The 13,528-nt window shown below is 42.8% G+C and overlaps 4 protein-coding genes across 8 annotated transcripts in view; 3 read left to right on the top strand and 1 right to left on the bottom strand.

Moving 5' to 3' along the window:
• The window catches only part of LOC309509820 (uncharacterized protein), a 51,372-nt gene extending 39,881 nt beyond the window's left edge, over positions 1 to 11,491 (top strand). Inside the window, exon 5 of the mRNA XM_082184781.1 lies at positions 11,025 to 11,491. Within this exon, the coding sequence (XP_082040907.1) occupies positions 11,025 to 11,234 (210 nt within the window). The 3' untranslated portion in view covers positions 11,235 to 11,491. The remainder of the gene's footprint in view (positions 1 to 11,024) is intronic.
• Positions 2,288 to 7,018, bottom strand: LOC309508796 (uncharacterized protein; the record flags this gene model as incomplete). The annotated part of the gene is made up of 3 exons (XM_082183267.1): positions 5,471 to 7,018; positions 2,418 to 2,676; positions 2,288 to 2,382 (listed from the first exon to the last, which is right to left on the bottom strand). Exons 1-3 carry the CDS (start codon positions 6,590 to 6,592, stop codon positions 2,288 to 2,290), a joined length of 1,476 nt encoding a protein of 491 aa, XP_082039393.1. The 5' UTR covers positions 6,593 to 7,018.
• Positions 8,324 to 13,528, top strand: part of LOC309509814 (uncharacterized protein) — an 83,055-nt gene continuing 77,850 nt past the window's right edge. For all 5 annotated transcript variants that reach the window (XM_082184772.1, XM_082184766.1, XM_082184767.1 and 2 more), the window contains exon 1: positions 8,324 to 8,366. The gene's annotated coding sequence lies outside the window, so the exon portion shown is untranslated. The remainder of the gene's footprint in view (positions 8,367 to 13,528) is intronic.
• Positions 8,850 to 9,986, top strand: LOC309509830 (uncharacterized protein). The gene is made up of 3 exons (XM_082184799.1): positions 8,850 to 8,919; positions 9,020 to 9,204; positions 9,793 to 9,986. The coding sequence occupies exons 1-3, from the start codon at positions 8,904 to 8,906 to the stop codon at positions 9,949 to 9,951; spliced, it is 360 nt and encodes a 119-aa protein (XP_082040925.1). The 5' UTR covers positions 8,850 to 8,903; the 3' UTR covers positions 9,952 to 9,986.

Here is a 13,528-nt window from a genome sequence, read left to right as displayed (position 1 = left end):
TTTATTAATTTTATTGGGAAAACGTAAGAAAAAGGTGAATAAAGACTGAGAGTCAGTGTTCAGAAATGACTAATTATTTATTTGTTTTGAACTATGTTGTATAGCTGTGTTTTCATGTGTTCGTAGTCAAAACTCAAAAATTTGTTTATATTTAATTATTAAAAATTGCCATTATTTTATATGAAAAAGTTTTTTAATTGTATTTATTTAGAAAATATTTTAGTTTGTTTTGTATATATTTTTTATTAGATCAGATAACATTTTAAGCTGTCATATGTTATGTTACAATGTGCCCCACACATGTTACAATGTACCCCACCTATGGGGCATGTTGTCACATTTCACTTCCATTCTTTCGGGGTATATCAAGAAAAAAGTATATACTGTATTAATAAAACAAAAACACATAATTGTACTAGACATGTGGGAAATTAATGTGGGAAAAAATAAATACTCTGAACCATAAGTAGATTTACACAAACTGAGAAAGTCAAAAAGCGTTAGGTTGTGCCCCGCTCTCCCCTATATATATATATATATATATATATATATACAGTATATATAGAAATGATCGATTAGAGTGTCACTTTGGCAATTGTAAATGCTGAATATGCAAAATGTTTAAAGTTGTTAATGTTTATATTCAGGCATTACTATGCAAAAGTCATATGTGTTGACCATGTAATGTGCTGAACGGTTGTAATATGCCAACACAGTCTCACCCCAAAACGTCACATACTGACGGGTCTTTACCATACGGCAACATACGACGAAAAGGGTACCCCTTTAACGTCCATGTGTGACGATTCGGGTTATGGGTAGGTTTAGGTAAGCGTTAGGGTACCGCTAGGAGGCGCTGCTGGTGCGCTTATGTCTTCGTCTCATATGGACGTTATAGGGGTACCCTTTTCATCGTATGTTGCCGTATGGTAAAGACCCGTCAGTATATGACGTTTTGGGGTGAGACGTGCATATACTTTTATTGATTCATTCGTAGTAAATGCAGAGACGAGAAGCCATCATACTAGCGTTCTTCTCTTCATTTTCTTGTTTATTTACAGGAGTACTATACACATTTGTTAGTGCCGCACTCGTACGTACTGTTATTCTGCCTGAAAAAGAAAAGCTCGTAGCTTATTGAAGGCGGAGCGTTTTGACCAATCAGATGAAAGTTGCGTTTCAGTGCCGCCCACATGTGCAAATGAAATATCGAACCCATAAACCGATTTGTAAACCACAAACGGAAAATGAAAAACCGAGCCAAAATCTAATTTTTCGTTTTTTAAACTACACTAAAAAACGAATAAACAAGCTGGTTTTCATTTCTCATTATTCCGTTCCAAACAGGAAATGAAATCCAAAAGTGCACGGACCCCCGGTCTCCCCTACTATATTTTCTTCTCCGACTTCATCGGCCACTTACTTTCATTTAGTTTATTCATCGCAGGGAAATCCATGCAACACACTCGAACATAAACACTTGCGACCCATGTGTTGTGGATAACGCCTAGCTGAAAGCCACACTTGAGTAAAAGTAAATATCTTACCAGAAAATAACTTTGGAGTTGAACTCACTGTTTAGTCTAGAATTTTAAAGTAGGTTATGTAATATTTATTGTAGCCTTAGCATACTTAAGTATGAAAAGTATTTTTTTATATTAAATGTAGCTCTATAGAAAGTAAAAGTGCAAGTAAATGCAAAATACAAAAGGAGCAAAAAAAAATATACTTTTTTTTTATATAGCCCTACACAGTTTGAGCAGCCAGATTGTGTTCAGCTTTAACTCCATTTCTTGCATTTTGTTTCTTTGAATTAAAAAAAATGTAAAAATATTTATTGCATGTTTTAAATGTAAAAATATTAATATAGGCTATTATACTGTGATGAGGTTCAGTCCAGTAATAGTGAGGAAGGAAGAAGACAGGGGTCGGCTTGAGCTGGGACACTCGATTTATTCAGTTTCTCAAAGGTAAAACAAAAGGTGCACGCAAAGTGCCTTCACCGTGCATGAGCACAGCCACAAAACACAATAACTCAGAATATTCTTTCGATGACTCTTGATCGGTTTTTCCCAGTCCGCACACGAGGTCCCAGCTCGTCTCTCTCTCCCACTCTCTCTCCCACGCCGGCTTATATCCGGTCTCTCCACGCCAATTACTGAAATCAGACACAGGTGTTCATCATCTGCACTTGACCTACTTACGCTCCGCTCTGCTCCGTCCTCTCTCTCCCGCTACAGACTCCGCAAAACCACGCCCCCCTCGCCACATACCCCCACCGCCCGACTCAGGCCGGGGAGCCATCCGGTCTGCAGCCTCCCCCCCCCTCCTCCTGGAAAGGAAATCGGCTACAGCCATCTGTACACCCGGCCTGTGGATCACCTGAAATTTAAAAGGTTGTAAAGCTAGATACCAACGGGTGATCCGCGCGTTGGTATCTTTCATGCGGTGGAGCCACTGCAGGGGAGCATGGTCCGAACAGAGGGTGAACTCCCGCCCCAGGAGGTAATAGCGGAGGGTGAGAACGGCCCATCTGATGGCTAAACATTCTTTTTCGATGGTGCTGTACATCGTCTCTCTCTTAGAGAGCTTGCGACTGATGTACAGCACCGGCCGCTCTTCACCCTCCACCTCCTGGGACAGGACTGCGCCCAACCCTCTGTCCGACGCGTCTGTCTGTAGAATAAAGGGGAGAGAAAAGTCAGGAGCATGTAAGAGCGGACCGCCACACAGAGCAGCCTTTATCTGGGTGAAAGCCTGCTGACACTGCTCCGTCCACTGAACCATATCTGGTGCCTCCTTTTTAGTTAAATCAGTCAGCGGGCTAGCGGTGTCCGAAAAATTAGGCACAAACCTTCTGTAATAACCCGCTAGCCCCAGGAACTGTCTAACCTCCTTTTTGGTCTTGGGTCTTGGACAAGTCGCAACTGCTGCCGTCTTGTCAATTTGGGGACGCACTTGTCCATGACCCAAGTGAAAGCCCAGATATTTTACTTCCACCCGCCCAATTGCACACTTCTTCGGATTGGCCGTGAGCCCAGCCCTTCTCAGCGTCTTCAGGACAGCTCGCAAGTGTTGCATATGCCGCTGCCAATCACCACTATAGATGATGATATCATCTAAGTATGCAGCGGCATATGCAGCATGCGGCCGGAGAATTCTGTCCATCAGACGCTGAAAAGTCGCTGGAGCCCCGAACAACCCGAACGGAAGAGTAACAAATTGGTGTAATCCAAACGGCGTTGTGAAAGCTGTTTTTTCTTTGGTCATGGGAGACAAGGGGATCTGCCAATAACCCTTGGTTAAGTCCAGTGTCGAATAAAAACGAGCAGTACCTAGTCGATCAAGCAATTCGTCAACCCTAGGCATTGGATATGCGTCGAATTTCGACACAGCATTCACCTTTCTATAATCCACACAGAACCGTACTGAGCCGTCCGTTTTAGGAACTAAAACTATCGGGCTCGCCCAGTCACTGTTGGATTCTTCTATCACTCCCATTTCTAGCATGGCTTCTAATTCACTTTGAACAACTTTTTTCTTGTGTTCTGGTAACCTATACGGCCGGCTGCGAACAACCACGCCCGGCTCAGTCTCAACATGGTGCTGAATGAGATTTGTTCGACCAGGCAGGGGTGAGAACACATCAGCAAAATCTGCTTGTATGGACTTTATATCAGTGAGCTGTGAGGGTGAGAGGTGGTCTCCTCCAGGGGCCAGAGCGAGAGATTGAGATTTTGAACTCACTTCTGGACCGAGATCCTCCTCCCCACTCACTACCGTCGCCAGCATCACTGACCCGGCCTCAGACCATTTTTTTTAGCAGGTTGAGGTGATATATTTGATGTGCTCCGCCCCTATCTGTTCGGGCTACCTCATAGTTGAGATCACCAACTCGCCGTGTGACCTCAAAGGGTCCTTGCCACTTCGCGAGTAATTTTGAACTAGAAGTAGGGAGTAATAGAAGCACTTTATCTCCCGGTGTAAATTGACGCAGTCTAGAGCCCCTGTTGTACAACCGACTCTGTTTGTCCTGTGCCTGTAACAAATTCTCCATTGATAGCCGCCCCAAAGTGTGGAGTTTTGTTCTCAGGTCCAGGACATATTGAATTTCGTTCTTGCTATTAGAAGGTCCGTCCTCCCAAGTCTCTCTAAGGACATCCAATACCCCACGGGGCTGACGTCCATAGAGAAGCTCGAAGGGGGAAAACCCCGTGGAGGCTTGCGGGACCTCCCGTACAGCGAACAAGAGGGGCTCTAACCACTTATCCCAATTTTTGGCGTCTTCGTGTACGAACTTACGAATCATGGATTTCAACGTGCGATTAAATCGTTCAACCAACCCGTCCGTTTGAGGGTGATAGACGCTGGTTCGAATCGATTTAATGCCCAATAACTCGTAAAGCTCGCGAATAGTACGTGACATAAACGCCGTGCCCTGATCGGTGAGAATTTCTTTCGGAATTCCCACCCGGGAGATTAGTTGAAACAGTGCACTCGCCACGCTCTTAGCGGAAATAGTACGGAGCGGCACTGCTTCAGGATACCGCGTTGCATAGTCCACCAGAACCAGTGCAAAGCGGTGTCCCCGCGCTGACCATTCCAATGGCCCGATGAGGTCCATACCAATTCGCTCGAAGGGGACCTGCATTAATGGTAGGGGGCACAATGGTGCTTTTGGGGTGGCCGGTGGGTTTACCAACTGACATTCACGACAAGACGCGCACCATCGTCGTACATTCTCGTGAATGCCCGGCCAAAAGAACCGGGCCATGAGACGGTTTAGTGTAGCCGTTTGACCTAAATGCCCGGCCATTGGATTACAATGAGCCGCCTGGAAAAGCATTTCCCGACGGCTTTTAGGAATCAATAACTGGGTTGTATCTTGTTTTGTTTGGGCGTCTTGGGTCACCCGATACAACTTATCTTTTAAAATTGAAAAATAAGGGTAGGAGAGCGGTTGGTCAGGATGAAGAAGCTGACCGTCGATAGAACGAACCTGATCAAAGGCATTTTTCAGCGTCTCATCCTGGGACTGTTCCAGGGGAAAATCATCATGCTCAGTGAGTATGGTTCGCTCCAGAGCACTCCGTTCCCCAGAAACAGGCTCCAGAGGTTCCGATTCAGCTTCTCCTAACTGTGCAACCGCTATTCTATTCTCTTCTCTTTTTCCCCAAGAAGCATCCGAACATAAAAACCCCAATAATTTATTAAACGAGGGCCAATTCGTACCCAAAATTATCGGATGCCGGAGGTGCGGGTTAACTGCCACCTCCACCCTATGCTTTTCTCCCCTAAATTGAATATCCACAGGCAAAATAGGATACTTCACCACTTCCCCGTGCACACACCGAACCTTAACCATGCGGCTATTATCCAATGCCCTAGGTTGAATCAGGCTTTGATGTATGGAGGATTGGTTACATCCTGAATCCACCAAAGCCTGATATGTACCCCCCTTGATACTCACTGGTATTTGGTATAGGCCAGCTTGATCAAGGGCAGCCTGTGGCGCGTCGGGGACCCGGATTAATGTCCCCACCTCCATCACTGGACATCGGTCAATGAAGTGTCCTGGGTCCCCGCAGCGCCAACAGGCCGGCCCAGACTTTACCGCCGCCCTGGCGGCAGGAAGCGGGTCAAGCGATTGGCGTGGAGAGAGCGGTGTCGGACTTTGTGGGGTGAAGAATCCAGTGGTTGAGCTCCCTCCCCTGGGAGGAGCCCTGGGAGCCGCTGTGGGTTCTGTGGAATAGCCTGTTCTCCATCTCGGTGCTGGCTTCGGCGGGAGCCCTCCGCGTGACCTGGGGAGAGGAACAGGTTTGGAGAGAGAGTGAGAAGGGGGAGAGAGAGAGAGAGAGAGAGATGCCGATGGAAGGGGTTCGCCGACCCCTGGGCACGCCACCATCTGGTCCTCCGCCAGCCGGATGGCCTGGTTCAGCGACGTCGGGCGGTGGCACTGGACCCACTGTGCAGTCTTCCTAGGCAGCCTGGCCACGAACTGCTCCAGTACCACACGATCGATCACATCCTCGACGTCGCTTTCGTCGGCCATCAGCCATTTGCGGCAGGAGTCCCGGAGCTGCTGTGCCATCACGAAGGGCCGGCCGGACTCTTCCAGTGTCAGGGTCCTGAACCGCTGTCGATGTTGTTCCGGGGTCCGACCGACCCGCTGGAGGATGGCACGCTTGAGGTCCCGGTAGACCAGGAGATTCTTGACTGGCAGTTGGTGTGCGGCTATCTGCGCTTCCCCGGACAGCAGAGGGATAAGCCGCATTGGCCAGTCTTCCGTGGGCCATCCCCGATCCTCTGCCGATTTCTCAAATAAGTCCAGAAATGCCTCTGGATCATCCTGAGGACCCATCTTGTTGAGCGGCAGAGGGGATGGACTGTCTTTAGGCGAGGGGATGGCCCGAACCTCCCGGTCCACCCAGCTCCGGAACAGCTCGCGGTCTTCATGCTGGGATCGGAGGAGCGCCTCGAATCGATTGTCTTGCTCCTCCTTGATCGCCAGCAGGTCTTGGTGTTGCTCTTGATGAAGACCGGCGAGCGACTGGATGATGTCCGCAAATGGCGTACCTGGCGGGGACTGCATGGCGGCGGCGATCTTCTTCCTTCCCGGGTTTCGGCACCAGTGTGATGAGGTTCAGTCCAGTAATAGTGAGGAAGGAAGAAGACAGGGGTCGGCTTGAGCTGGGACACTCGATTTATTCAGTTTCTCAAAGGTAAAACAAAAGGTGCACGCAAAGTGCCTTCACCGTGCATGAGCACAGCCACAAAACACAATAACTCAGAATATTCTTTCGATGACTCTTGATCGGTTTTTCCCAGTCCGCACACGAGGTCCCAGCTCGTCTCTCTCTCCCACTCTCTCTCCCACGCCGGCTTATATCCGGTCTCTCCACGCCAATTACTGAAATCAGACACAGGTGTTCATCATCTGCACTTGACCTACTTACGCTCCGCTCTGCTCCGTCCTCTCTCTCCCGCTACAGACTCCGCAAAACCACGCCCCCCTCGCCACAACCTTGATCATTCATGTTAATTCGTAGTGCATTAGGCCTATCTAATGTAAGAGACAACTTTAAAATGTTAAATGTATTAATGTTGAAATTAACAATGAACAATACTTTTATTAAAAATAGTAAATGGACTGCATTTATATAGCGCTTTCACAGACCTACAGTATGGCCACCAAAGCGCTTTACATATTGCCTCACATTCACCCATTCACCCATTCACTCATTCATTCACACACCGACGGCGGTGTCAGCCATGCAAGGCGCCATCCAGCTCGTCTGAAGCAGCTTGGGTCTTGCTCATGGACACCTTTCGGTTTGTAGACAACCTACATGAACCACTGAAGTCATACTTCTAGATTGTGCTCACCTTTCTTTGAAAATAAGTCAGTTACCAATTGTTTCCCCTCATTTAGTTTTCTTTCCTTCTAATGTCGTTCCTTTCATTTTGGGGGGCCTAATTTGGCTTTCTTTGAGAAAGACATTTCTACCGCAGAAGTTTGCGCTCCTCTAACTAACTCAGATGCTCAACTAACTATCATAAACTAAATGCATGCAGATGGACTAAACCATTTGGCACATTAGCAAGGGGTGGGACCAGTCAGTCAATCAACAAAGTTATTCAGCCAATACACTAACTTTACATTTCATCTGACATTCATTATGAAATGAAAATATCCAGGTAACTTTTCAAGGGCCCTCTCTCCCCTTGGGGCCCTGGTAATCAGCAGCCTACTGGTTTTATCCCCATCCCCTGCATCACGCAGTTGCAGGGCACACATTGAAAATGGATGTTTATGTTAGGCTATATTCTGCCGAAAACATTGATCGCTTTTATTTTTTAGAACCGTTTCGCCACATTCAACAAAGTTATTCAACTTCACTGGCATTATTCAAGGACAAAATAAGCATCTCATCATGGCATAAATGCACTGAATTAAAACCTAGTGATTTATTGTCCTCAAAAACCCATGAGACATGTAAACTCCTTTTTTCCCCTGGCATTTCCCTGCAAATCTAAATAAGATATTTACAAATAGGTCTATACAGTTTTGAAGTGATGGCTATGAATTTTAGTCTGTTTAAGAAATGTCTTACTACTGCACAAAAAGCAGCTTGTAGCTATGGGATGCTGAATCCAATTACTTAAGAAACTGGCAACTGACGGTGGGGAAATCTGAGTGCTCAGAAATCATGTGTGTTCACAGAGACCATCCCTATGGAGACGATCGATGAAAAGGAGGATCTGTGAGAATGATCTGGAAGTACGTTATTTAAGGCATTTCGACAATATAAGCGAGCGATGGAGCAGCTGCAGGACAGAAGAAGAAGGAACCAGAAACAGAACATGTAAGTACACCATCAATTCCTTTATAAAAGATATAATTTAATGCTTAGACCTAGACCTACATTACATCGTAATATAAAATTACTTATTTCTATACAAATCTAAGATGTGATATGATCTCTCTTAATGTTTACTGAAAAGAAATTATTTTAAATGTTCAACTTCAAAAAATAAAAGATGACATGTTTCAGGCATTTGGTGCCTGTAGCTTTATTTTACAGTTCATATCTGAATATAAACTATTATCTGATTCTCTGATTCTTAAGCATTCTTTGGTTCTTTCTCTTAAATAAAGACATAAGTTAAATTTCAGTTCCTTTAGAAGTTATTCTCTCAGAGGGCGGAGGCAGGATCGTCATAGCTTTAGTATAAAAGCACCAGATACATTGTCCATATCACTTACTAAAACAAGGGTAAGATATCCTTCCACTTACATATTGTATTTTCTGAGACATTTTTTAAACCAAACCAATCTGTTCTGCTTTCAGTACATTGTTGGAGAAACTCATTGCACACATTTTTGTGTAAACCTACTAAGGATGGCTGATAGCAAAAGCAAGTATTATCTTATTTCATCAAATATATTTGAAAACAATACCAGCCATCAATGTGATCTTTTCAGTCTTTAAAATTATACAATGTTTTTTTTCACCAGTGGCTGTGTCCCCGTGGAGCCCAGAGTTTGTACAAGAGCTTCTCCCTGCGGCTGAAAAGACAGCGCTTCTCTACCATCTCTCTTACCTGTGTCTGGCCAACTTCCCCAATCTGGAGAAAACCATCAGGACTCGGGCTGTGGAAACCAGGCTTCTGTTCGGCTCCTCTAATGCAACTATGTTGAAAGTACAGTTTCAGATTTCTCTTGAATTCAGTATTTTCATCTCTGTCACCTAGAAAGAAATTAAAAACTAGAAATTTGTGTTTACCAAACTCGAAGGGTCTGTAGTAAATAGCATGTCATATATTAGTCTTTTAGCTAGAGATTAAATTGAGATTAAATCTCTCCCTTATTTTGAAATAAATACAGAACAGGGGCGTTTCCACCGAGGAGGCAAAGGAGGCAGTGTCTCCTAAAAATCAAAAACTGGATGAGAAAATAATCAATGTTACAAAAATAAAACAAGGCAGATATTTCAAAAAGTGACATTAAAAAGTGAAAAATTATGTATGTGAAAAAAAAAAACTTTAACATAAGAGTTTATACACATCATCTTGGTTTGATATTCTTCTCATAATTTATAAATACATTTCTTACATTTTTATAACTTTAAACTTAAAATTATAATAACAAGCAGCATTATGAACAGCATTTCAGAAATATTTACAGGACAGATTCAGGCAATAAGAGTTCTGAATGTTTCGTCGCCATCAGTGTGACTTTCATTTTCTAAAGTCTAAGAAACTTGATCTTATGTCTCTTCCTTCTCACAGTGTTTTCTGACCAGTAAAAACCTGGTTCAGTCTCTGTTTCCCATGTTGATGAAAGCTGTGGAGAAAAATGATGCTGATCTGGCGGTCGAATTCCTAGGAAAAGCGCAAGCCTGGATCAAAGAAATCATCAATGATGTGGACAAGATAGTAAAAAGGTAAGAATATTTTCCTCATTAAAACATTTTTCAAAATACCTTGAGCAAATTAATTATTCTTCTACATGCAACTGCTATAATCAGGCAAAAGTATGAATATATTTTAAGATAAACTTTTAAGCTAGCACAGCCCAATGAGCCCATTGTTATAAAATGCTAATTTAACAGCAACATTTCTTCAACATTGTATAGGTATGATTCACACATTGAAGCTGTAGGATCGGCCACCAGTGAGGTTGCTTCGACACTCCAGAAAACCATAAAAGAGCTTGATGAAAAGATAAACCGCAAAAGCCAAGAGATTCAAGATTTTGTCAGATCCATAACTCGAACAAAAATAGGCCTCGGCATCTTCGCTGCAGTCGTTCCATTCATCGGGCCGGTTGTTAAAAGCATTTATGATGCTGAACATGATTCTAAAGATGCTGTACATTTGAAGGCTCTTGAAGCTGAACTGAATATCCTCGTCGCTGAGAAGACCGCTCTGAAACAGAAGCAGTGGAAGGTCCAAATCCAGACGATGGATCAGCAGATGAAGGCTGCCAGAGCCAGTGGTGACAGTGAGTCTGTTTTCTTTCATGTTTAATACTTACATGACAAGTCATGCTTAAGACTGTGCCAAGATTCAAGTCTAGTTTAAGAACGAGAGTGAACGTGTGGCTTGTTGAAACCTTTATTTCCCCTCTGCAGATACCATACTCAACACCATCTATCTAAATGAAGTTCAGAAAAGCTTGACAAGAATTCAGGACATTCTCGTTCAGCTCAAAAACTTCTGGGAGGGTGTTGCTCAATTGCTGGTCTCCCTGGAACAGAACACCTTTGCTGGAGAAACTTTTGTCAAAAAACTTGACAAATATAAAGATGAATTTCTTGAATCAATCCAAATGGCCAAAGAGGTAAAATTCATGTTTACATGATTACAAAAACAAGATATTCAAAAAAAAAAAAAAAAACTATTTGTACCTGTGGGAATGCTGGAGGAATGCTGTTCCCTCCTAAATGTCAGTCTCATTTTGTCCAGCCATTACTAAGGTTTCGTCTAATGTGACTTGTGTAAATGTTTTAATTCCACAGGCTTGGATCTGTTTTGGTGCAGGCTGTCAACAAGCATCTGTCATGTTTCAGCTCCAGAACAAAGATGCCTACAGGTTTCTAGAGGACAGTCCTTCCTCTCTCTCCGATGAGGAGTGGGATATACAGTACAAAAGTGTAAAGGACAAACTGGAGGAAATAGACCCACCACAATGTGTGACATCCTCTGATACACCTGCCCTTTCTGAATGATCAGAGCGCTGACACACACGAGTCCTATTTGAGTTTTCTGCCTTATGATGCTGGTAACCTGGTATGATGATGTTTAGCCTTTATAAACACTGTACTTGTAAACTGCAGAGTTCTGTAATCCTTTCTACTTAATGCCTAAAACACTCTTTATATACTCCTCTCTGTATGTATCATCTCTTATGAGCTCTTGCACAAAGACTCTTCGTGAATGGATACAAATGGACAAATGCTTCTATGAATAAAGTTTGATAGCATCATTATTGACTTTTGTGTTTTTTAAATAATTTAACTTTTTTTTATGTCTGAAGCAGTGGCGGCTCCAGACAATTTTGATTGGGGGGGCAATGGGGTGTCCTGGTCATTTCAAGAGGGGGTCTCATGAAAACCAACAAAAAATACAGTGGACACGGCTAATAACTGCATATTACTGCTACTAAACAACAAAAACAACACAGCATATCAACTACTTTGTTTTTAATTAATTAATCAATTGCAGTTTGCAAACAATATGCTCCAACTTTAATTGCCATAGCCACACCCATGACAGAAAACATATTTACAAAATAGTATATTCTCTATGGAAGCTTCCGCCACTGAATAATAAATAAATAATTATATTTGCGACTTTTTCTCTCACAATTCTGACTTTTTTTCTCAAATTTTTTTTCTCACAAGTCAGAATTGTGACTTTTTTTCTAAGAATTGCGAAATATGAAGTCAGAATTGTGATTCACAATTCTGAGAAATAAAGTCGCAATTGGGAGATATAAAGTCAGAATTGCGTGATAAAGTCGCAATTGCGTGTTATAAAGTCAGAATTGTGAGATATAAACTATTCTGAGGTAAAAAAAAAAAAAAAAAATCCGTCTTTTTTTCCTTTGGACTTTATATCTCACAATTGTGAGAAAAGATGTCAGAATTGCGAGATATAAACTGTTTATAAACTGCGAGATATAAAAATGTTTTGTATGTGTGACGGGGCGCATAGCTACCGTCACGGTAGCGACGCGCTACCTATTCCAGTTCACAAAGACCGCAAATGTTGCCTGTATTTGTTTGTCAAGTGTGTCAATGTGTTTTGTTAATCCTTATACTGTTTGAAATCAGCGGTAACCTAACCATTATCAAAACCCCCACAGTAATCCCGTAGTTTTCGTGTGCACACTTATAATATCTAATACTACGGTGATTTATTTGCTATAGCTACTACTATCAATGCATATCTTACTGTTTAAAACCATGCCATTTATTTCACAATCATGATCAGTTTCAATAACCAGGCAACATATGTTTTGTTAATTATGTATCTGTTTATTTAGTTTAAAAGGAACATCGCTTTGACATACCATCTGCAGTGTTGCCAGATCTCGCGAGACAAATAAGCAACCAGGCCAGTGAAAACAAGCCCAAAACAAGCGACTTTTTCTATGGAGCCCCCCTAGGTTCCAGGAAGAGAAAAATAAATGAACTGTGTGCCGTGGGGACTGATTTTAAACTGTGGCTACAGATTGTCAATTTACATCCATGTGGACAGATTGGTTAACTGTGCGCAGTTTTGCAAAACTGTACACATGGTTAATTAATGTGGTGCATTTTGATGTCTTTGTCACAAGTTGAGCAAATTATAAATTAATTTAATTAATTAATTAATTAATTAATTTTCTGTGCTAGCATGTTGTACGAGGTCCGCTACATACTCTGCACAGTGCTTTTGAGTCATCCCCCACGACAGGTTGAATCCATTCTTTTACTCCTTTCTCTTTATCCCAGTCTTTGTTATATTATACACTCCGTGAACACTCAGTGTTAATTGTTTATTAATTCTAAGAAATGTACATTTCCGGGGCATGTGAAATGTCTTTATTACTTTACAGTAACGTTACTTCTAAGAGCAAGTTGTCAAGATCTATAATTAGGGACTCCAGATATGAGCTTGAAACACGGACAACTTTACGTGTGACATGAACGAGACTTTATTAACTAGACTAAACACGCAAACTACCCTAACATACACATACATACAGTTTACCAACGGAAAGAGAGCTGAAGCAGTATACAGGAAAGCTAGTTATAGCTTTCGCTCACTTTGTCCCGGGCATTTGTTCCTCCAAAAACTCTCCTACAGTCCATTCACCATCAGTCGCGACTCGCGCGTATTTTCATTTAAACGTCACTCACTGACGTTTTCCTAATCATAACAAAACAGATTGCCCTGCTCTGCCTCTGATTGGCTAGTACTCATTGCCATCTGGGTCAGAGCCAATTAGAAGCAGGATGTGGGTGGGAAAAAACTC

The sequence above is a fragment of the Leuciscus leuciscus genome (genome assembly GCF_965113295.1).
Source record: "Leuciscus leuciscus genome assembly, chromosome: 11".
Classification (NCBI taxonomy): domain Eukaryota; kingdom Metazoa; phylum Chordata; class Actinopteri; order Cypriniformes; family Leuciscidae; genus Leuciscus; species Leuciscus leuciscus.
The sequence above is the reverse complement of the archived record's forward strand: the minus strand, read 5'-3'. Positions and strand labels throughout refer to the sequence as shown.